Source organism: Vespula vulgaris, chromosome 18, assembly GCF_905475345.1.
Source record: "Vespula vulgaris chromosome 18, iyVesVulg1.1, whole genome shotgun sequence".
Taxonomy (NCBI): domain Eukaryota; kingdom Metazoa; phylum Arthropoda; class Insecta; order Hymenoptera; family Vespidae; genus Vespula; species Vespula vulgaris.
In genome coordinates, this window is record NC_066603.1 from 2,076,195 (window position 1) to 2,102,500 (window position 26,306).

The 26,306-nt window shown below is 30.6% G+C and overlaps 1 protein-coding gene and 1 long non-coding RNA gene across 8 annotated transcripts in view; one reads left to right on the forward strand and one right to left on the reverse strand.

The window, feature by feature from the left end:
• The window catches only part of LOC127070389 (uncharacterized), a 68,253-nt gene that overhangs the window by 5,449 nt on the left and 36,498 nt on the right, over positions 1–26,306 (reverse strand). For 3 of the 7 annotated variants that reach the window (XM_051008258.1, XM_051008263.1, XM_051008257.1), the window contains 4 exons: positions 778–1,569; positions 440–651; positions 260–360; positions 51–167 (listed from right to left, as the gene is read on the reverse strand). In XM_051008258.1, coding sequence (XP_050864215.1) covers positions 51–167; positions 260–360; positions 440–651; positions 778–1,569 — 1,222 coding nt within the window. Of the gene's footprint in view, positions 1–50; positions 168–259; positions 361–439; positions 652–777; positions 1,570–14,775; positions 15,601–19,775; positions 20,133–26,306 lie in introns of those variants that run through there. The other 4 variants (XM_051008262.1, XM_051008259.1, XM_051008260.1 and 1 more) reach the window with 4 other exon arrangements.
• On the forward strand, positions 8,551–11,645 carry LOC127070411 (uncharacterized). The gene is made up of 2 exons (XR_007784498.1): positions 8,551–9,343; positions 10,545–11,645. It is a non-coding gene; the product is annotated as an uncharacterized LOC127070411 (long non-coding RNA).

Genomic DNA, 26,306 nt, shown 5'->3' on the forward strand with positions numbered 1-26,306 from the left:
GGATGTTAGGAAATCGTTTGATAGAGTAATAGATTTGATACGTTACTTACCTGGGATAATTCGTGCAGTATTCGGTATAAACCTTAAATCCTGAATTATGCTTGATGAAAGTGTTAGCCACGCAAACTGGATCAAAAGCACATTTCTCGATTTCTTTTAGGAATTCTCTGAAATACGTCAAAGTTCACGTTGTTATTTATTTATTTTTTCTTATTATTCGTACTTTTTATCATATCAAATATAACCAGTAAATATTTACCTGTTGAACTTGAAAATGTCCTCGATGTTGCTGAACAAGTCGCTCAGTTGTAGCTGATGTACGAACGACGTGGGATCGTCTCTCCAAAATATGAGATAGCCCTGTAGGAAAAAAAAAAAGAAAAGAATGAAAGAAAAACAAAGAAAATAGAAAGAAATCTCGGTACAATCTCCAATTTACCTGTATAACTTGTCGCAAGTGTTCAACATATATAGCTTCGGTATCAACAATTTCAAGCAATACTCTTTCCACGGGATTACGATGTGGATCGCAATAACGTGGTCGATAGGAGGAAGTGTCCCCTTCAGCACTGTCCCTTCTTTGACCATTGGTAACATTACCAATACGACAGCTGGCTTCGGATACGGTGACTACTCCGCTATCGCCTGAACCTAGAAATAAAAGGGGGAAACAAAAAAAATATATGAATAAACAAAAAAGATAACATGATGATCAATCTCTCAAGTCAGAGAGAAAGTATTATATTGTTTCATGTTCCAACGTGTCAACGATGATACCTTGAGAACTGGCACAGGTATCAGCTAATGATTCGACAGAAGCCAAATATGGATTAGTCGCAGACGATGGATTTCCCTGATTGCTACAGCCACTCGACGATGTACTAGAGGCTATCGAACTACCAGACAATGGTCTTCCACTTCTACATCTTCTTTTATACCTAAGCTGAGTAAGCGTTCCTCCATTGGCGTTCTTGCTGTTTGTTTCTTGTACATAAGAATTCTTCTTATCGTCTTGCACGATAACGTTGATCGACAATCTATTTCCATCATTTTCTTTTTCTACTTTGACCACCTCCCTCCTTTCTCTTTCTCTCTCTCTCTCCTCCTCTTCCTCCTCCTCGTCGTCCTCTTCGTCCTCGTCCTCGTCCTCGTCGTCGTCGTCGTCATCGTCGTCGTTGTTGTTGTTGTTGTTGTTATCGTCGTCGTTGTTGTTGTCGTTGTCGTTGTTGTTGTCAACACCATGTTGAGTTACCACAACGTCTATCGTACTTGTCGTATCCGTATCTTCCGTTCTCTCACACATCTCCACGCTCTTATCCCGGTGACTATTATTACTATTACTATTACTACCGCTATTACAGCTACTACCTTTCTTCGTAGCCTCCCCACAAAGCTGACCGAATATGGAACCTCGTTGTGAGTGCGGTACCAAACTCAATCGTTTCTGCAAAGCCGCTGGTATATTACAAGACGCTGAGAGGACTACTTGGTGATCCTCGTAACCGTTTCCACGACGTGCCAGCTCGTCGAACATGCCCAATAATTGTGGCACCAGGTCTGTACTCGTACCTGAAATTTGATATTTTCTTTTTATTTTTTTATTTCATCTTAGTTTCTTTTTCCTATTTCATTTACTATCTCGATCGATTTGAATCGGTTAAGTTATCAAAGTATTTGATTTATTAGGTTAAGCTCGGGCTTAGCACAGTTTTCTATAGGGTTCCTTTGTTTCAGGCTCTATGGTATAATGTACATTATATATTTGAGGATTTTTCTTTCTTTTTTTTTCTTTCTTCTTTTTCAGAGACAAGTTCAGTTTGTTCAGATTTAGTTTGTTGGAAAAGATTTGATATCTTTGTAGGTTTCACTCGGGTTACATTACCTCGTCACAATTTTATTTTATTTTTTATTTCCCATTATTTTCCCAAACCCATTACATCAGAAATATTTATCAAAATGTCTAACCATATATAATCGTCACGACTAAATTAAAAAGAAAAAAAAAAGGAAAAGAATAAAGAAACCGACCTTTCACTAACGAATAATCACTAACGTGCTGATAGAAGAAAAAGAAGAAAGAAAAAAAAAAGAAAAAGAAAAAAGAGAAACATCACCTGCGAGACAACCAATAATAAAAAGAACAAATAAGAAATCCCTATTAAGATAATTTAAATATGGTGGGGATGGAGATGAGGGTGAGAGTGAGGTTGGGGAAGAGTGAAATTTAATCTCTAATACGATCATCGACCAATTAACACGGGACTAGTTTATAAGTGTTCAAACATTGCCGTTGAATATATTATAATACATATATAATTCGCATTAACTCTTTCTTATATATTACGGTGTACAGAGTAGCATGTGCGCGTACGTACGAGGCGGATAACACACACAGGAAACACACAAACACACACACACACACATACACGTATACGCTTGGCCAAGTCTCTCGTCTGCGGCCACACGATTGCTGGACTTGGTTGGACAAACAAACGAGCAGGATGATGGTTTCCAATTTCCTTGGCGGCAGACGTGAAATCAACGTTCTCCAAGTTGGCGGCGGCGGCGGCAATGCCGGCGACTGCATCGATGCGTTTCTTGCGTTCCCGCGTATCCTTTCCCTCTAACATGATATATATATGTATATATACTATATACAGTAGATATATATATAGTATATAATAGTACGTATGTATATATATATATAATGTGTGTATGTCTATATACCAACTTCGCCATATTTGTGATCTCAACCTTCTTTCTTTTACTACTTACGATGGAACGCAAGAGTTACAGACTGTTTTCCAAGTTATATTTCTGTACTTTTAAATTCGATCATTCGTTTCTTGTCTTCTGTTTTCTTCTTGTTTTTCGTTCTTGTTCTTTTTCCTCCTTTTATTTTATTTTATTTTATTTTATTTTATTTTATTTTATTTTATTTTATTTCTTTTGAGTGAGGGTTGATAGAGGGTAAGGGAGGGAGGGGGAGTAGAAAGTGGGATTGGATGTTCGGTTTAAATCATACAGGCACGCGTCGAATGTTGATTTTATTTTTTCTTCTCTTTTTTCTTTTTTTTTTTTTTTTAGATTCGCACGTTAAAATCATGTTTAGAAAGCTTGGCATTTTCGTATTTTCGAATGGAATTGTTTCAAGAGGATGTATTTATTTTCCTATGGTTAGTTTTAGTTTCTTTTTTTTTCTCTTCTTTTTTTTTTGGAATTGATTAGAGAGGTATACTTAAGAAACACCCAGTAGATCTGTTCCTCTAATGCAGAATGTAAGTACACGTTGTTCTTTGAAACGCGAACGATCTCCGCGTGACTTTCTTTCTCTTCTTCGTTCTGGTTAACGGCCTCGATCTTCAGCTTCTTGTGTTAGATCTTTTATGATATATTAGAAGTTTAATACTCTTTTCACACACGTACACGCGCGCTCGCACATACTGTATTTTTATAAATTTTTTTCTATCATTCAACTTTTATCGATCAGCGATCGATCATCGATCGATCATCGATCGATCATCGATCAATCGATTCTATACTCTCTTTTTTTTTTTTATATACACACGTTGATGTTTCTTTAATCTTCTTCTTTTTTTTTTGTTTTGTTTTTATAATACACTGAACTTTTATCGATCGTAAATATTACATGAAATATTTAATAATTATACTATTATTGGATTGTAAAGTTGCAAAAAGTTAATATTTTTCATTCGACATAATGAATACATTTACTTGATAATTAATAAAATATTTCTGATAACTTTCAAGACGAAAAAATAAATCAAGCATCAAACGATTAAACTTTCGAATTATCTTGTATATGTTTAATATCTCCTATTATTCTAATGCATTTAGACACCGAATAGATTTCTAACATCATTAAATAGAAAAAGGCTTCTTAGAAAATTCAACGTCAAATTTAGCGATGCAAAACCGACAATCGAGTATCGTTCTAAGCTCGTTCGGTCATGCGTTACAATATTTTGTACTTTGCAAGAAGAAAAGAAAATAAAAAAAAAAAAAAAGGAAAGAAAAGAAAAAGAAGATAAAGACATAGACGAATACCAAGATGAAGAACAAGAAGAACAAGAATAAAAACAAGAAGAAGGAGATGAGGATGCTGCTGCGTTGATGATGATGCCAACGTAGAAAGAAAAAGAAAAAGAAAATTAAAATAAAAAATAGAAGAAAGAAAGAAAGAAAGGGGAAAAATTGAAACGAACAAAAAGAGAAAGAATAAAGTTTGAAAAAGGAAGAAACAAACAAAAAGTTAGATTGAAGGCGCCAAACACGGATGTCCGTGCATTTGCTCGATCGAGTCTTCTAAACGACGTTATCAAGATGGCCTTGATTTAATTGGACGCCTTCGTATGTTGTATATATATATATATGTATGTATGTACATACATATATACATACAAATATAGATTCGTTGTATATACCTTAGGCTTAGTTTCACCGGCATCTTGTTGGCAAAGAAACCGGCCACGATTTAATGACGTGAAGCTAACTTATCTGTAGAAGCAACGTCTTCGATACTTTTCTGCATTTTATGCGGCTAGTTTTCCACGTGTTACGCGAATTACTTATTCATGTGTTAATCCTTCTTTCGATAAGAAATAAGAATCATTGCTTCAATTCTTTTTTTTTTTTCATCTTTTTCTTTTTTCTCGAGTAATCAAGCAAATCGCGCGACGTTCGATCCTATTTTGATTTTTTTTTTTTTTACTTTTTTTTTTATTTTCATTTTTATTTTAAAAGCAATTCCGTTGTAACGCACCAGCGATTTTTTTTTCTTCGAGAATGATTCGTCTATCTGTGCTATAATTATTATTACATTATTATTTCTTTTTTATTATACATAATATATTTTTTGTTCGAAATTTAATGATACATTATCTTATTTCATATATAATTCATTTGTTCAAGATACATAAAATTTGTTTCTCATTTCGTTTCACAAATTTTTTTTATATATATATAATCAATTCGTTTTTTATTTAATTTCATGGAACAAATTAATTCGTTTAATGAGTCCACTTCGTTAAAAAAAATTCACTAATTTCTGAAGTATTTTCTTTCTTTTTTTTTTTTTTCTTTTTTTCTTTATTATATATTTTAATAATCCTTGATATTAGATATATCAAGGACGAAATAAATATTTATTTTCCTTCTTAAAAAAGAAAGGCTTTTTTTATTTACGTTGATTATAATATCGAAGTTTAGAACGCCATAATAAATTTCTAATATCTTTCTCTCTTTCTTCTTCGTCCTATGCCTAAATGCGAATGCAGAAGCTTATGGTTGCAACGTGCAGTCGATGCACTTGGCTGGGGCTACTCTAATAATAGGACGAGAGGACCAACTTTCGTCGCTTCGTTTCTTAGCCAGCTTGAACACATTTTCGAAATCGTATTTTAAAGGAACTCGAATATCTTCGTTCATCCTGAATTAAACGAATTAGAGATAGATAGATAAACAGATATACATACATACATATATATATATATATATATATATATATATATATATATATAGAAAAAACAAAAAGAAAAAACATACGAGTTAAACAAAAATTCTCACCTCTCCTTCTTACATCCCACAAAACTTTTATTATTTATATATTTATTCAACATTCACGTTCCTTGATCGAAATTAACTCAAAAATCAATTCTATAGTAAAAGAATTTGTTCGAAGTTGGTCGTAAAATTTCAAAAAAAAAAAAAATCATCAACGTGTCAATTAAAATACAATTTTCTCTTTCCAATCCCCATTTTTACCTCCAGTCCATAACTCTAGTTTGAACAAAATTTTGTCGTACGTAGATATATATTATCAAAAGCAACAAAGATATTTTAAGTTATCCGGTCAGCTGAAGCATCCTATACATATATACATATATATATATATACGTACAAATACACGTGTGTCTTTCTTTCTTTCTCTCTCTCTTTCTCTATGCGTATGTATGTTGAAACTGCGGGTGGAACGGCCGATGGCCACTTGAATATTCTCCTCTTTCACTCTTCTACCCCTCTCTCTCTCTCTCTCTCTCTCTCTCTCTCTCTCTCTCTCTCTCTTTCTCTCTTTTACTTGGACCAAAGCCGAGGCCGTATTGCTTTTCGTCAATGAACGAACGTTTTCCTCCTTCTTACTTCTCTTTTTCTCTTCCTGGTTATTTTTACTCAGCTCGTAAATCGACAAGACCCCATCTTCTTTTCTTCTCTTTTCTTTTTTTTTGGTGTCCATCGCTCAGCATTCCATCGATGGCGCCAGAAATACTCGTCAATGACCCCGAGGAGTGCTACTACTCTACTATATGAAATAATAATATCTGATCGATTTCTTACTTCCTTTTTTTCCTCTTTCTTTCTTTCTTTCTTTCTTTCTTTCTTTCTTTCTTTCTTTCTTTCTTTCTTTCTTTTTTTCTTTCTTTCTTCTTTTCATCTCTCTCTCTTTAACACGTAATCTCTATAATCTTGTCGTCAATGTAATTCTTTATTTTCGATTTATTTTTTGAAAGCATGATTGATCGGCTTTCAAAAGCGTTCGATTTTTTATGTAATATTTAAATCTGTATTATATTGTAGGAATATTTCTTGATGCCATCTCGAAGAATTAAATTTTATTCGAAGCGCTAACAAGTTTGTTCTTTACTTTCTTTTTTTTTTTTTTTTTGGAGATCGAATCAATGCGACGTATTTAATTTAATTTAATTAACAAATTTTAACGATCGCGCGCGCTCTTAACATTAAATACTTCAATGACCTTTGATTTTTCTTTTTTTCTTTTTTTTTTCCAATCCATTTCATATTCTAGTCAATGTAAACCTTTTATTATATATTCCTTTTCTTTTTTTAATTCTTCGCTTCAAACTCTAAATTCAGTTAGCATGATTGTTAAATCGAACAGTAGTGAAACATTGGATTTGTTTGCTTCTGAACACCGTATTTGACTGTAGGTGACTACCAATATAGCTTTGTCTGAATCACGTCAGTTTTATACCGTTAAATATCAGTTCGTTCGCCGTCGTTGACCCGAAATAGTAAGTGATACATATATGTAAGTAGATCGAATCGAATAAATTTCGCCTTTCTCGAATTCAAACGCATATGCGATTCGATTAGTATTATCCATCCATGACCTAAGCTATATAATATATCATACAACAGATAACGCGATATAGATCTTATTCCTCTTTTATTAGTATAGAGTTTTCCGTACGTACATATATAGATCAAAAGAATCCGAATAGTTTATACGAACTATATAAATCTTTTTTATTCAGTTTATCTCCGTTACTGTATATTTTTAGAAATATTTTTAATACGTACAATAAAAATAGCACATAGACTACTTGCTGTATCCTATATGTCTATATGTTATTAATATATATTTTAGTTTCTAATTAGAAATCTTATCTCTTTGATATAATCAATTTCATTTTCTTTCTCTCTCTTTCTCTCTGTCTTTTGGATTCTGTAAGAGGCCGATTTAAAGCAGCACAATAATTTACACCGATTAATTGACTAGTCGTATTTTAATATCACGCGTTAACCAGAATGACTTTTTGCATTATGTAATCGAAACGTTACGCAAGTGTATCCACTCCGTGTGTTTATGGGGTGAACTGAGGGTTTTGTTGGAGGAGGGAGTAGAAATTTTATTTAGTAAAGGACCCTTTCCTTCTTCTCTCAAGCACACCTTATCTCAAAAAGAATCTCACGAGAGTACACGATACTTCGTGGCTTGACTACGTGGCTTTCTAACTACGTTAAACCGTATGAGAAGAGTTGAACGATAAGGAAAGAGATAGTTAGAGAAAGAAATGGATAGACAGATAGATAGAGATATTTATTTAAATCGAGTCGAACGTGATATAAATAATTGTATTAATAACAATGTTCAATTGAAAATTAATTGAATGTTAAATCGATCGTTCACGAGTTGGATGTACTACTGTATAACTTGGAAAGTTGTTTGCAATTTTGATAATAAATTAATTAAAATTATTTATTATTATCAGAAAGTAACGTGTAAATTCATAAATATACAAAATTAATGCGCGGAGAAACGAATAAAAATTTAATAAATAAATAAAGGATCGTCACTTCCTACGCCTTTGCAAATGTTCACTTCATGAATCGAAAAAGGTGAGGCAAGAATCTTTATCTCCGTCTTTCTCTTTCTTTTTCGAGTGAGCCCTTCAAGAAGAATCGAGAGACTTCTTATTCACCTCGAAGGGACACCTCAGAAGAGGTGTGTTCTTTCTATAAGTGCCCGTAAATTCTTTGGATTTTTGACCGGTTAACGTCATAAACTCGAAGTACTTAAATAGGTTTGAAAGTCGTTGAGTGCCTGAGAAACTCCTACTCGACACTCTAACGGTGTCATTTTCACGATCGAAATTAAAAAGAAAGTGAAAAAATAACCAGATCGTTCATAATATAAAAGTTCTTTTTCACAACGATGGACGACACATTTCGTCTTACGTATTTAATTCAATCAATTTTCTTCAATAAAAAAATTCTTTAAAAAAAAAAAAATATATACATATATATACAAAATTAGTTAATAATCATATAAATAACAATATATTGATAATTATAAAAACACAGGATGGGTAAAAAAACTTCTAAATGATATTAAAAATCAATTACTCCATCTCGAGACGCTTTGAACCAACATTGCTGTTTTCCTTCTTTCTTTTTCATATTATCAGAAAAACGTTTTAATTCCTCCTAGTTTGTACATACTTGTTTTTCTTTAAAATTAGAATAAAAGAATCAAAAGGAGTACGCAATAGATTTTGAAGAATCACGTTATAAAAGAAATTGTTTCTTCTCTCCCTCTCCCTCTCCCTCTCTCTCTCCCCTCTTTCCCTTTTATTTTGTTTACTATGTAACCCTCATTGTAAGGCCCCATCGAAAACATCGATTAGCTTAGTCCATTCGTGTCGGCACGAGAGTGAATAACGGTTATACTAAACGCACGACGTTTCACGAGGAGCACGCTCGTCGCGTCGTGACTCGAAAGTGCCCGAACATAAAGTGTCTCGTTATCGTTGTACTCTTTTATATGTATGTTTGTTGCGCCATTCGACGACGACGACAACGACGAAGAAGACGACGACGACGAAGAAGACGAAGAAGACGAAGAAGACGAAGACAACGAAGTTCCATCGAGTATAGACACACGTGCTCCATACATACAACCTTACTTTGAATATCAAAGGAGAAAGAAAAAGAAAGAGAGAGAGAGAGAGAGAAAGAGAGGAAGAGAAATAGTTCGATCGATAGTTCCATTGTTGTATTTATTTCGTTCGCCATAGAATTACGAGTAAGTATACTTTGACTTTTAAGTGAGAATGAATATTTCTGACTTTCCCCTTGTAAATCTATGATCTTTGATTTCTTTTTTTTTTTTTTTTTTTTTTTATTTATTTTCTTTATTATTTATTATTTTTCTTTCTCTCTCTCTCTCTCTTTTTTTTTTGTAGGATAGATAGATAGAGAGATCTTGAAGAAATTATTTGGATCGTTCGAGGTCTCTTATATGTCTGTCGTTGTTTACATGATTTTTTTTTCTTCTTTTCTTTTTGTTTGTATTTAATATTGAAAGATTTTGAAAGATAATTTATATAATTAATATTTTCGAGATCGATGCGATATTTGTGATAGAAGGATGGCAAGATTGGTGGATCTTTGAAAAATGATCTCGATCATTCGTAATCTCATATTCGTCGTTGTCGTCGTTGACTTTTTTTTTTATTTTTGAAAGATAATTTATTAGAAACATTCTCGATATTAAGATCGATAGATCTTTGAAAAATTATCTCTGTCATTCATGATATTGTATCTATCGTCTTCTATATGCCATTGATCATTTTTAGTTTTGAAAGATAATTTATATTGAAAACATTCTCGAGATTATTTATCATAACATTTATAACGGATAGACGGTAAGATTGATAGATCTTTGAAAAATTATTTGGATCATTCATGATCTTGTATATATCGTCGTTTATTTTTCATTGATCTTTTTAGTTTTGAAAGATAATTTATATTGGAAACATCTGCAGGATCGATATTACGTCTAAATGAAAAATGAATATACAATAAATAAAGAAATAAAGAAATAAATAAAGAAATGATTCATTCTAAATTAAATGTGAACTATTTCATACACGTATCTGTATTGTCCGTATTTCTCTTTTATCATTTGTTTCTATCATCGAATAGAAAATATTACAACTAATTAATACTGTCTTATCCAATCGATAAATGATTTCTGATTAATGATCTACGAATGTTTTCAAATAAATTGTACGCGCGAGCGATTATTAAATTTTAATCTATATTATATTACAAATATATATATATATATATATATATATATATGTGTGTGTGTGTATTATATAAATTAAAGAACAAAGAAAAATAAATAAAAAAAGAAAACATTTTCATTCTTAGTTAATATAGAGAACATTTGTTTACACGGCTTGATTGACAATGCGTTCGTAAATACAAAATTTGTTTAGAAAGCGAAGATCAAGACGAAGGACGTAGACGTAGACATAGACGTAGACGTAGACGTAGACGTAGACGTAGACGTAGATGTAGACATAGACGAAGAAGAGAGACGAAGAGGACGAAGAGGATGAAGAGGACGAAGAAAAAGGAAAGAGAAAGGATCGTACACAGGTTGGAATGCACTTCGAGTTGCTTGCTTGCTTGCTTGTGGTAGAGCTTAGCTAAGCTAGTTTAGCTAGCTAGCTAGCTAGCTAGCTAGCTAGAGTCTAGTTGTTTCCGGGTGCATCTCCAGGAACAGATAAGAGTCTTACAATAAGGCTACTCCAGGAATTCCAGAGCGAAGGAGTCTCTCACGTTCGAGTCAGCAACGTGATTCCTTTTACTCGTCGTTTTACTTTGCCATATACGTGATCGGAATATTTTATTATCCTGTTTTTTTTTTATTCTTTTTAATTTTTTGTTTTAATTTTTTATTTCCTCTCTCTTTCTCTTTCTCTGTATATCTGTCTATCTCTTTCTGTCTCTGTAGTTTTCCGATATACATCTTTATACTAGTTTTCTGCTTTTTCATCGTACCGACTCGTTCTTCTTCTTCTTCTTCTTCATTTTCTTTTTCATTTTCTTTTTCTTTTTCTTTATCCGTCTTCTTCTTTATCCCTTGAGTGATTACGTGACGAGGAAGAAATTCTGATGACCGTAAACTCGATTCTAAATTTTTTTAAATGTTTTTGTTACTGTTGTTGTTGTTGTTGTTGTTGTTGTTAATGATTAGAAATTGAGTTGATTTGAAGATGGCTTGTTAAAAAGATATGTGTATGTGGCAGGACGATTCGAAAATATTTTTAGAATCTAAATGTGTTCTCTTGAATATTAGAGTCGTAGTAGATTTGTATAGAATATATATTTAAGGGAAGAATGATTCATTCTCTCTTTCTCTCTCTCTCTCTTCTCTGTTTCTCTTTGGAGAAAGAGAATGATTTCATTCGATTCTAAACGAGGAAATGTGCTTTACTCATGATTTTCATTGTTCTCTTTTGTTGATTCTTTAATATATTTCGTGAACATTTATTTTCTTTTATTTTCTGTTTTTTTTTTTTTTTTTTTTTTTTTTTTTTTTTTTTTTTTTTAATTACAAAGAGCGCGGACTAAAAGTGTTTGAATTATTCAAAAAAAAAAAAAAAAGGAAAGAAAAAATAATTTTGTTAGACTAATTTATTTATTTATTTTTTTATCAAATTGTATCTCGAAGAAGGACATCGATTTTTTTTTTCATAATCGTCTGACAACTTTTTTAACCCACTGTACCTTCCAATTAACGAATCAAATTTATTTTCTATAGAATGTTTCTCGTACATAAATATCAATCTCAAGGATGAATCTAATTATAATAATAAATAAAAACTATCGAATTCTAATATCAATCTCTAAAAAATTGGAAATGAAATATTATTTTTCTTTTTTTTTTATATACTACAATATCAATAAAACACTCCTAAGAGATTATGAATTGCAATGATTCATATTATGAGTTATTTCCGTCGATTAAAAAAAAAAAAATTATTTTTCCGTTCGTATCACACATGATGGCTATATAAATTCGAGCAAGTTCCTGATATCAGTTCTAATACATACTTCTCTAAGTAGGAAGAAGAAATGAAAATGAAAGAAGAAACAATCTAAAAAGTGGCTGGACACGAAATTATTAATAACAAGAAACAATAATTATAACGTAATAAAACATTCTAATTAATCTTATTACAATTAAAAGATTAGAAATCGTTGTAAATAGATGAAATAATTAGTTGATACACGTATCAACAATTTTTCGATTATTCATTCTGCGATATAATTGCGACTTACACATACGTAAACGAAAAGAAAATATCCAAAAACCAATTCATCTTCGAAGAGATATCACTGTCAAAATATGACATAATTACAGTATATCAAAACGAATCTAATTCATCCGAGAACGATCCTTGGATCGTAAACGAGAGATCTATCGATCGGACAGGCGAATAATTTAGCTATAGATCAACCAGATAAGATAATCCGGGAACACGAGCGACATTAGAAATCTAGGAAACCTTGATAAAGCGGTTAACATCGATTAAATCCGTGACGCTTCTACTTTGGCATTCGACAAGGTATTCCTTTCGTTTCTTTCTCTTTCTCTCTCTCTTTTTTTTCTTTATTTCTCTCTCTCTCTCTCTCTCTCTCTCTCTCTCTCTCTCTCTCTCTCTCTCTCTCTGTCTTTCTCTGTCTCTCTCTGTCTCTCTTTCTTGCCTTGAGAGCAAAGATCGACAAACCAACCCACGCGAGAACGAAGCGGCTCTATTAAAGATCCCCTCCATGACCACCATGACCACCACCACCATCACCATCACCACCATCACGTAGGAATTTACGGTTCGAGACGAGTTTGCAAGCTTTAATAATGTTCAGACTTTCTATACACTGAATATTCGTATAATCTGATGCATGTATGCATGTATGTATATACGTATCTACTATTTATCCACATTTTAAACGTATATGTATGTTTATCTATCTATTTTAAATGTGTACGTATATATGTATGTATGTGTGTATGTGTGTATGTATATATATATATATATATGTATCTATGTATCCATATTCTAGACGTGTAATGATACATAATGAAAGCCTTGCGATCACTTTGCCGAGGACAATTTTCATTGAAGTATAATAGAACGATGATTAACTTACATAATCTTTTCGTTTGAATCGTATTGCGATACTATTTTATTATCGTTATTATTTATTTATCAATGAGATTTATGCAATATACATATATACGTATGTATGTCTATCATCTGTGTACATATATTATCTATTATTTCATTTATTTATCTCTGTGAGAAAATATTTGTATTGGAAAAAAATTATTATCTCCATTATCGTTCTATTCTATTAATGAAATTTTCTGCAAAAAAAAAGATTCTTTTTTAATATATATATATATATACATATATTTTTTTTAGTTACTACTAATTTATTGTTAACTCATATTTATTGTTATATATATATATATTTATCTGTTATAAACAAAAATTCGATAATTATAGTTAAGAAAAAGGAGAAAAGAAAAATTGATTTCTTTTATCACTCGACGAAAATCGTAAAAATCTGATTAAGTGTTAAGAAAATAAAAAGTCTCGTAATATTCCACGTAATACTTAATGTCAGAAAGAAAGAGAGAGAGATAGAAGAGAGACTGACTTTACGATGATGATTTGTATTTTCAGGGTACGTAAGAAGAAAGGTTACGTAATACAATCGACCGCGTTTTATCGACTTACTAATTATTTCAAATGAATGAACATGAGCAATATTTTATACTGAATACTATTTATCTATAACATCACAGCAATATAAAAATCGATCGAAAAATAACTTATTAAAATTTCGAAATCAATTCGATTTACACACTTATATATCATTCGAATCATTCTACTCGTTAATGATAAAGTTAAAACAAATTGAACGTACAATAATGTCGCTTCATATGTTCCTAAACGATATTAAAAATCAATTTCTTTTTTTTTTTTGGTATTCTCTTTCGAAACTCTTCAAACAATTTTTTTTTTAGATTCTAAAAATACAAATCTCAACTTGTATGATTATAAACTCAATTTGCAAGTCCAAAGAATTCTCGATGAAAGTGTAATTGATTTTTATTATCATCTAGGAACTTTCGATTCATCCAGTATATTATTCGAGTCTCGTTGTACGTAGTAAAATTCTAAAACGTTAGAGGCAAAGACTAGTTTAAAACGTCCATTAATTCGCCAGTTAAATTAAACTCGAGGGTGAACAATGAATAAGAGAACAGATGCATACGTTCTATTATGTCGAGTCGCTTGTTATAACATTTCACTTTCAATTTTTGTATAAGAAAACTCATGATTTTTCACTTTGTAAATAATCATTCAAGGATCTCTCTTGTCTTTTCTCTTCTTCTTCTTTTTTTTGTATACTTCCTTTTTTTCTGATCATCGAGAAATAAAAAAAAAATAAATAAATAAAAAAAAGTACAAAATTCTTCGTAATATCTTTTTTGAAATAAATAAAATTTATTTCTCGCATTTAATATATCATAAGAAATTAACAATTTACATTTCGATGATCGGGAAATAAAAGAGAGGTAAGAAAAATTCTTTATAGAAAAAAAATAAATAAATAAATAAATGAATAAACAAAAATTTGGAAACTTACTTCCTCGTGTCCTTCGATCGATGCTTCCAATCGAATCAAAAAGATACGACGATCACTTTTTCCGCCTTTTTTTCTATAGAACTAAACATTTACGTTAATCATGAATATATAATCACGAAGTAGGAACAAACACGTGATATTATCTCCAATGAGTTCACTCACAAGGATGAACGACGATTCGTCGAGAACTTTCATCTTCCATAACGCGTCTTTTTTATCCGAATTTTTCGATTAACTTTTCCAAGAAAAAGAAAACGAAAGAAAATAAAAAACGAAGAACACCGCGTTGTATATCTTCGTGCAAGAAAAAAAAAAAAAAGAAAAAAATAAATAAAATAAATAAATGAAAACAAAAAAAAAGAAAAAGAAATATATTTCAATTATTAATTAAATTCTCGACGAATATAATATATTTTTTGATACGATGATCTTTGTTGCACGTACAAACGCAAACACACACGTACGCGCGGCCGCGCACACACACTCACACACATACACATTTGAAAATATTCTTTTTTTCTTTCTTTCTTTCTTTCTTTCTTTTTTTAAACGCAACGTTAGAGCGTTTAGAGAATTTTTATCGTTTCGTCGAAACTCCTTCACAGGTAAGATACGTGAACGTATAAAGATACAGAGAAAAAGAGACACAGAGGCCTTTGCTGTTCGAGCAACAGGTAGATACTGAATTGTGAGCCGAGGATGGGAATGGAACGAGCGTGCCACTGCGGATGGACGAATCCGAATGTGGAGGAGCGAGAACGCAGCTATTGGCGGTCTCATAAAACTTCGTTCACAATTGGCGACATTCTGTAATCTTTTTAAACTAACCTTAAATCGATTGTTCGACTTATACAGACTCTGCGTCGATCTATAATAACTCGTATTGTTCGCATCTAATATTACATCTTAATATTTCAACACGAAAGAAATATTCGTACTTACGTATAATTATCTAATAGTAATGATCAAGGAGTTGTGTTTGGTTTGAATAATTTATATAAATCAAGCTCGCCAATTTTAATTCGTAAGGATGATCTAATACACACATATATATATATATATATATATATATATATATATATATACGTACGTAAATATGTACATCGGATTTGAAATATTAGAAATGCAGTTAAACGTGTTGCGAAGGTGAAATGAACGAATGAATGAGTAGAAAGAAATAAAAAGATACCAAAGTAGAAAAAATAATAAAGAGAAATAAAGAAAAGAAACCAAAATGATATACGCGTGATCGAGATCTATCGATCGGAGGTGAACAAGATCGAGATAAAATTTCGTACCGATACTTAGCCTGTTGACTTGATCGAGAGTAGAAAACTATGTCTATCTAAATATATGTATTATTTTCTAGTAGCGGATAGATACGCGTGTCTTAGGAGAGAGAGAGAGAGAGAGAAAGAGAAAGAGAGAGACATTCTATCAATGTCAGAAATCATTAAACTCGTATCTATCTCGTATCGTATCGGAATCAATTGTCATAAACAAAGAGGGAGAAGGTGTACTTCATTTTGAGATATGTTAATTCGACGTATCAAGTCCTGAACCATTAATAATACTGGACTTTTGAGTGGTCGACTCTTAGAGGTTGAACTCATTGATAAATTCTTATTCATAAGAGAGAGAGAGAGAGAGAGAAAGAAATTTCATTCTTTTTTTAAATTGCACGTTCATTTATCCTCGAATTTTGCAGATATTTTTAATAAATTTATGGTTTCTTCTTTTTTATTTATTTTTTTTTTTACTTTATTCGTCATTCTTTTCCTTAATTTTTTTTATTTCTTTTTTTTTTCTATTCTTCCTCCTCGTTTTACATCCTTCCGCTCGTATTTTCCATTCACGCATTCACGAGTCTGGAATCGATCGAGAATAATCGTTTCTCTCGTATCACGTTTCCAGGAAGTATCGAACGAGTTTGCGATCTCGAACTAAAATCATTTATCAGATTTTACGATAATATTTCTAGGATGTTAGAACAGTGTCTCGCTATATATCGCACTTAATTTTCTTTCGAATTCAAATAGAATTTCTTACGAAAATATAAAAGATTGTACGTACAAGTGCGTCCTATCTAAGTGTGATAAAAAGTTCCTAGATGAATCAAAAATTCCTAGTTGAAATTGGTCCACCTAGGAACTTTTGACCCACCCTGTATATACATATAAGATATATGTATATATGATCGATTTTATCTTCGACTTTCTATCAGTGACCCCATCTTATATTTCATTCCATTCAATTTTTTCAAACGTATATGTACATATATATATATATATACATACATATACGTATATACGTATATGTATATCTTTATAAATTCTATTATTTACAACTGTGAATGACATTTTTCATTACATTTTCAATTTTATTTTCTGATACGCAATTGACCAGGTAAATCGAACGAGTTAAATATATGCATGTATATATGTATATACGAGTTAAATATATATATGTATATACATATACAGGTTATGCAAATCTTGTTAATACCTTCTAGGGGAAAGGTTAACCGTAAAGAACATAACGATATATCGATATATCGATTACAGACAATAAATACATCGATGTCAACGATTAAAAAAGCTTGATCCGATCACAGCTATCTATACATATATGTATACATACACACATATATATATATACACGTTTATATATATATATATCTGTACATATATTTTATTAGAAAAAAATATCTCGTAACGACGCTAATAAACTAAGTTTATCAGCGTTATCTCACTTATTCACGGTGACTTCATCGATTTAATCTTAATGGTACTCTTTCTTTAACACATTATGTATAAAAATTATAATTATATTCGAGTTTATATAATTATTATCGTTTTGTGATACAGGAATAGCATTTTGAATCGATCGAAAGAAAAAAAGATATATATATATATATATATATATATATATAAAATCTTCGAGTAAATTTTCCATTTTTGATTTCATTGCGACATTAAGAGTAATTTAATCAACTAATTGATTCGATTAAATCGATAATTTAATTAATTAATTATTTCATCATAAGATTAAAAAAAGAATACGTACAATATCAATACTAATTCTCTAATCTCTTACTGACTCAAACATAAATTAATCCTATAATATATCCTAAACATCAAATCCTGTAAATTATCATAAATACAATTAACGATAGCAAAAGTATATTGTTTTAACAATAGAAGTAATTAATCGTTCGGTGTGAACAAAGCCTTAGGTTAGAAGCATGCTTCTGTGACGTCGTTTCTCGAACATATAGTGGGAGAAACAGAGACAGAGAGATAGAGACAGACAGAGAGAGATAGAGATAGAGACAGACAGAGAGAGAGAGAGAGAGAGAGAGAGAGAGAGAGACAGAGACAGGAATAGAGAATGGGAGAGAAATAGAGTGAAAGAAAGAATGAAAGAGAAAGAGAGCGAGAGAAAAAAAAACGAAAAAAAGAAAGAGAGAATGAGAAAGAAAGAGAAGTTAGAGAAAGAGAGAGGGGTGAGGGATAGTTTCAATCATCGCAATGAATTACAACGAGCCAGTCACTGAGAGTGACTCACCAGAGGCACTACTGCACTGACGAGAAGTCACGCTGATAAAAGCTTTTCTTGCGACAACTGGCTCTGGTAAAAGGAATTTCAATCCAAACAGAGGGAAAGAGAAAGAGAAATAGAGCAATTCTATTCGAAATATATCGAAAAAATATCTTCGTCAAAATAATTTCCTTCTAAACCACACGCGTAATCGTGTATCTTCTTTAAAGAACAAAGATCAAAAGTTTGTAGACTTTTAAAAACAAATTATTAAATTACTACTCATTCGGAATTTTCGTACGTAGATCTTCTAATTTTACGATATGAAAAACAAAGAAAGAAAATAATATTTGGCTTGAAAAAAATATCGATCTAATCGATCTCGATCTTTGTCAATTGCATCTAATAAATTTTTAATTCCTTCTAACGAATTTTTAGATTCGATCGTGTGTCTTGTTCTGTGTTTCTTCTTTTTTTTTCTTTTCTCTCTCTCTCTCTCGATAAGATATAACTTCTTTTTCTTTTCTTTCATCGGAATTATGAGTCATTTAAGTTTCTTGAATACCTCTAGGATGATACTTTTCAGAGAGAAAGAGAAAGAAAGAGAGAGAGAGAGATATAACGGGTACTCTTCTTCTTGCTAATAATAGTATCTCGGAAGCCCGTTAAATCCACGTGATTTATGTTGTTGAGATTAAGGAGCACGTTTTTATTTTTTTTATTATTTTTTTTATTCTCTTTTTTTTTTCATGATAGATTTCATCCAACAGTCGCCATCTTGAATCGCATTAATAAAAAGTTTAAGTGACTTCCGAATATTCCTCCTTTTTTCCTTATTGTTCGAACCCTTACCTTGTTCGATTTTAAAGTGACGATATCTGTATGATCGTTCAATTTTTTACAATTATTATTATTATTACTATTATTATTATTATAATATTAAATACACAAATATTATTTTTTGAAAAGTATATATGAATATATATATACACACACACACAGTTGAAGAAGGTTATTTCAAATCGTTAGAAAAATTAAAAAAGAGAGAAAATATTTAACATTTAATATTTAATATAAATTCTTTATAATGAAAAACTAAAAACTTCTTTTCTTTTTCTATTTTATTATTTGTATTTAACAAGCATCGAAAGATATCGATCGTTATCATCCAAAGATTCTTTCGAAAGGGTTTTCTTTTCCAAATACATATATACACACACCTACACGCATATACCTATACGTATCCAATGTAAGTGAGAAATGAAAAGAGTATATAATATATATACACATATATACGTTTCCATATACATACATACATACATACTAGATATCTTTACTTTCTCGTAAGATCTCAAATAGTGGAACGTTTTTACTTTTTCCAAACGTCATTGACACTAAAAATCAACCGGGAACGTGAGATAATCATCGAAAAAGTAGAAGAAGGGTAATACGATACCTACGCTCTACTCTCATGGTGTTGTTGTTCATGGTGTTCCTTTCTCATATTCTTATGTGGCTGGTGCCACTCCTGACCGTTGATCCTCGATAAGCATTGAATCGTTCGGTGATACTTATGAGACACACTGAGCAAAAGAGAGAGAAAGAAAGAGAGAGAGAGAGAGAGAGAGAGATAAATAGATAGAGGGATAGATAGAAAGAGAAAGATAGTAAATATAAGTAGTAGCAGTTATGTGCTGACTTGTCACACGTAACGTGAGTCTTTTTCGTTGGCATTACTTGTTCATTCGAGGTCAAAGCTATGTCGTAAAAAGATCTTTCTCTTTCTATTTATCTCTCTCTCTCTCTCTCTCTCTCTCTCTCTCTCTCTCTCTCTGTCTCTCTCTCTGTCTCTCTCTCTATTCATCTTTCTTTTTTATTCTTATCTTTATTCGAGATTTAGTCACCGGTTTATTTGTCTCTCTTTCTTTCTATCACGATCTCTAAATTATATTAGAAAATAAATATTTATTTTTTTTTTTTTTATGAATATTAATTAGCGCAGAGATGTTTTTTATGGAAATTATTTGTAATCGTTCTCTCTTTCTCTCTCTTTTTCTCTTTGTTTTTTTTTTTTATTCGTTTCGTTACTTTTCGTTTCTTCGTACAAAGTGAAATAATTTTATCATCGATAATGAACGATAGATAATTGTTCAAGTCGCGTCAAGACATCTTTTTTTCGCAAATTTATTTCGATTACTTTCTCCCTCTCCCTTTTTCTCTTTCTTATTCTTCGTTTTCTTTTTTTCCTTTACTTTTATTTTCACACCTAATCAAGAGATAAATTTGTAATAATATGAGAACGATTTGCGATAATAAAAAGAAAATACTATTTCTACTTGTACATTATCTGTAATTTACAAACATTCAAATATAAGATAATTTTAAACGTGTGATTCAGGAGTTGATATAAATAAACTTACTTTCTCAATTTATCTCTCTCCCTCTCTATTAATTTCATAACTATATTAGAACGCAATTAACTGAAAGATAAAAAAAAAAACAAAGAAAAAGAAAAAAGGAAAAAAAAAGGAACGAAAAAGAAATTCGGTCAGTAATGATGAATAAATAACACGCTATATTAACGTATATAAACATATCCATGAAGTAATCGTAAGTTACATCCGAAACAAATAAAAAATATTCAGGAATTATTTTCTATCGTTTAAACATCTTACGATTCTCTTATGGTTTGGCACGAGTAAGCAATGATTTCTATTTCTTCCCCTTCCCTTTTATTTCTCCTCCTTTTTCTCCTTTTTCTTTCTACGATCAACGCCCTCTCACTCGCATACCGTGCCAATTATTCTCAGCACGGAAGTTCTGTTCTCTCAGCGTGAGAGATCGGTGCGAGAACTCTTTTGATATACATATATACACTCATACACATACATACACTATATTATATTATATATATATATGAATGTATATATATATGTATCGTATATATATATATTTATATATATGTATTATATCTATTATATATATTTCATGTATTGTATGTATTGTATGTATGTATGTTATGTACTATATCTATTATATGTATTACACGTATTGTACGTATGTATTTATATATATTGTATATATCTACACCATAGGTATAATCATCTTTTATTCATAGATCTTTCACGCTTGAGAATCGATAAAGAAATGATATTTGCAAAACGATCGTGATCTCACGCGTGCCAATGTCTAACAAGAAGATCGATGCCTCGTTTCTTCTTTGCCACTGGTGAGGATGTGAATCATACAGAGACAAACAAACGTACACGTATACATTTTGATCATGGGAATCGACTATGTGTTTAGTTATACATTGATTCGATCTTCTTTGGATTTTCCTATCATGAGTCATGGTATATATAGTATGTATTTATGTATTTATTTATGTATGTATGTTATGTATGTATGTATGTATGTACGTATGTTGAGATAGGAGAGGAAAGATTTAACATAGCGTTTGATTATTAGCTTATTTCTATTAGTCGATAGGTTGGTTCGGTAGTTATAAAGAATCGATGGTGAAACTCGATAGTTGTTGGTTTGATTGGGTATTTATAGAAATCGTAGATTATTATTAGAATTAGAATTAGAATTTATAGATGGTCTATGCTATATCGAGAACATGAAGAATTTATATGGTAAAGAATTATAATGAAAGCTTCTTTCCTCTTTCTTTTCTCTTTTCTTTTTTCTTTTTTTTTTTTCATAATAAACAGTTGGAGAGAAATTATTATTAGAATTAGAATTTATGGGATTATGTGGTACATTAAGAGAACGTAAAAAAAATTTATATAATAGAACTATAATTTTTTTTTTTTTTTTTTTAATACGTATGCTTGCGTGTAACACAGAGAATGATGGATTTATATAATCGATTTTAATGAAATTATTTATACTATATATATATATATTAGATTAGAATTAGAATTTATAAAAGTGTACACGTGTAGTATATAGTATCTGAAGAATACATAGAAGAAAGTCTTACGAAATTATTCTTTTTTCTATATAAACAATCATACGATTAGAATCAGATAAAAGTATGTAAGATATATAAAGAACGAATAATTGATCTACGCATATTCCAATACGATTATTTTTTTCAAACGAGCGTAAAATAAAATCAGAATTAGAAACTGAATACGTTTGTACGAGAAAATGTAATATTATGAGAATTCCATGAAAACTTATGAATCATAAAATACGTTTGACACCGGTTTCCGCATATAGAAAATTGTACGATATTATTAGAATTAGAAGTAATACTAAGAAACAAAATATACGATAAGATGAAAATTGAAAGAACAAATTTATAGAATAAATTCTAACGAAACTATTTTCCCATATGAACGATAATCTTACAATATGATTTAGAATTAGAATTAATAGAAAAAAGAAACAAACAAATGTACAGAAAGAAAAAAAAGAACAAAGATAAAAAAAATGATTTAATGAAACATATAGTAATTATTATTTCCACGTTTAGATTTAAACGCTGGTAATATTACCGATGACACCGACCTTAATCATTAATCATTGTAAGTACATATATATGTATATACGTATGTATGTACATATGATATAGCTTAGGGTTCCTTAGAATTCAACGAACATGAATTTTCGAGATAATCTGCCTGACCTAGATAAATGATCGAGAAGGTTCTATATATAGAAGATGACGGAAAAACACGATTTGCCAATTGTCCGTCTCTCGTCCTCGTTTTTCCATCTTCCTTTTACACGATATATGATATACATACATATACATAGATATATAGATACATAAATGCATACATAATATATATATATATGCGTACTTATATATGTTTATACATATAAATATATATATAAAGAAAGATAGATGTATAAGTATGTATTCAAAGAACATAACTGGTCTAATAGATCCTAGTAAATAGTAATTAGACGAAGTGTCGAAGAGAGTACCGTCTGGTATCATTCGAAACTAGACGAAAGGTTCAGCGAACGTGACAGCGGCTTAGAAACTTTCTCGATCGGGGAATGAAAATGCATCAAAGAATGCACGTAAGATGTTTTATACGTATCGCGTGTTAGAAAGAGAGTGAGAAAAAGAGACAGAGAGACAGACAGAGAGAGACAGAGAGAGAGAGAGAGAGAGAGAGAGAGAGAGAGAGAGAGAAATATATGCCGTGCGTGTAAATCGTGAACGCCGCAAGAAATAATCATCGTCTTGCAAATAAGATGTATGTACATATGACGTACTATGTATATACACATACATACACATAATATATACTCTACATGCTGAAACTGTTATTATATATATATATATATTTATTTACACATGCATGTGTGTGTGTGTTACTCTCTCCTTTTTTCTATTTTTTTTCTCTCTCTTCCTCTCTCTCTCTCTCTCTCTCTCTCTCTCTCTCTCCTTTTCTATCTAATGCTTTTATTGTCTTTCTTTTCTCACCATCTAATTCTCTCTCCCGTTGTACTTTTCTCTATCCAATTAATCATTCATTCTACTTGTTTTTTCTAACTCGTTCACGTTCTGTTTTTTTTTCCCTCTTTACTTTTCTTTTTTTTTCCTTCCTTTCTTTTAATCTCAAGTTCTTTTTACCTGCCAATATTATAATTATCTTTCTATTATTTTTTTGTAACTTATTCTCTCTCTCTCTCTCTCTTTCTCGGTTTTTTTCTACATCTAATTATCTATCTCTCTTTTTCTATTCCAATTCTCTTTCCGCTTTTTTTTTATATCTAATTATCATTCTATTTCCTTTTCTATCCCAATTTTCTTTCCGTCTTTTTATATCTAATTATCTTTCTAATTCTTTTTTTTTCTTCCTTTTGCCCAACTCATTAACCCTCTTCCTTCAATCGTGTCTTTTTTCAATCGAAAAATCTCTTTCTCTCTCTTTCTGATTTTCCATTTTAATTCTCTTTCTCTTTCTTTTTTCCGACATATTTTCTTTCTTCTTTTTTCTTCTTTTCTCCTTTCTAATACATCGAAATTTTTTATCATTATTTTATGAAACATATTAAATACAGGAAGAATCAATTCACGTTATATAATCGAATATTGCATTCCTAAATAGAGAGTAACAGAGAAAGAGAGAGAGAGAGAGACATTATTCTAATATAAATAGAACTCTCTTTCTGTTTCTCTTTAAAAAAAAAAAAAAAAAAAGAAAAAAGAAAAAGAAAAAAGGATACATTCTTGCGGCAAAACATTCTCTCTAATATACATAGAGAGAATGTCTTAGAAATGTCTATATATAGTAACGGAGAGCTTAGAGTACGCGTTCTCTCAAGTAATCCTCTCTCGCGACTGGTTCGCTCGACTTCGCGAATAATTACTAGCATAAAGTCGATATATCCATGTTCCACATTGCTTCTACTTATATACTATAGTTAGAATCGTGTTATTATCCTAGTCGATCGGAAACTGGATGTTACTTTCATAAGGATCCATGTATTTCTATATATAAGAGAAATCCATATATATATACATACACAGACATTCGAAAAAATATTTCATACTCCTATACATAGTAATAACATATCAATATATATATTTTTGTATAGATAACAAAATATATATTAAAAAAAATATTCCACACACACACACACACACACATATATATAAATACATGTATAACACATCTATGTAATATGTATATACACACATAATGTTACGTATATACTTATATACGAATATATTCGAAAGAAGATTACATACTGGATTTATATGTACATATGTATCACATTTATACAAACACACATACACACATGCCATGAATATACATTTAATAGTAGATTACATGTTTCTGCATATGTGCATATATGTTTGAACGATTCCTTGGAACAGGTCGCAATTAAAATGGAAAAGAGAGACCTGGAATTTTTGGTGCACCGCGTGTGACGTTTTCCCTTCCTCCCATTCATCTCCCCTCCCATCAACCCCATAACTATCATTCCACTACTCCTTCGGTCTTTCCCTTCCACTAACACGCGACAGAAGTCCCTTCATTTTTCGCATTCCTCAGTCGAGTGGAATCTCTCTTCGGTATATACTGATTTAGTCATCTTACCGCATCGTCATCGAAATAAATCCTTTCAAAAGGATGTTTGAGAATAGAGATCAATATAGTTATATTTATTAGATATTTCTTGAATCCTTTTTCTTTTTTTTTTTTAATTTTTTCTTTTTTTTAATCCGTTAATCGTTCGCATTGTAAATTAATATTGAAAATTTTCGAGAATTTTGAAGAGATTTAATATCTATAATTGTAAAGGATAGTATCAGAGAGTTATCTTAATTCTCTCTTTTTTTTTTTTTATTTTCTTCTGTGGAAAAATAATTACATATCAATGGAAAATTGTATATTGAATTGTCTAAATTTTAAGAATTCTTTTATTGAAATATCATTGAACGATACTCTAACGATTGATCTTGAGAAATAGACGTAAGTGTAATATAGAAGAACGAAAGTATCGATTAGAAAGGGAAAAAGATAAAGAAAGAAAGAAAGAAAGAAAAAATAAAAAACAAAAAAGAATTGAAATGATTAGAAAAAAAATATCTGAAGTAACATTGGTTATTCCAAAGAATTATAAATAATTAATAATACTTCATACACCATATCCTATAATACAAAATTATTAACAAACACTTGATACATAATGCAAAATATTATTTTAATTGTATCAAAACTGAAAGAAAGAAAAAAGAGAAATTAAAAAACATTAAAAAAAAAAAAAAGAAAAAATATAGTTAAGTAGTAAAGACTTCCGTCGTATAAATAAAATTCGAGTAACGTTTAAGATAACGAAAGGATAAATTTCATTCCTTTTTTTTTCTCCTTTTATTTATTTATTTTTTTTTTTTTTATATAAATTAAACGTCTTTAAATGATCTCAAATTAATAAGCCGCGATATGTGCCGTGATAATTAAGATAGACTCTAAGTTGTTATTAGCCGATGGAAAGAGAAATCCGATCGCGAC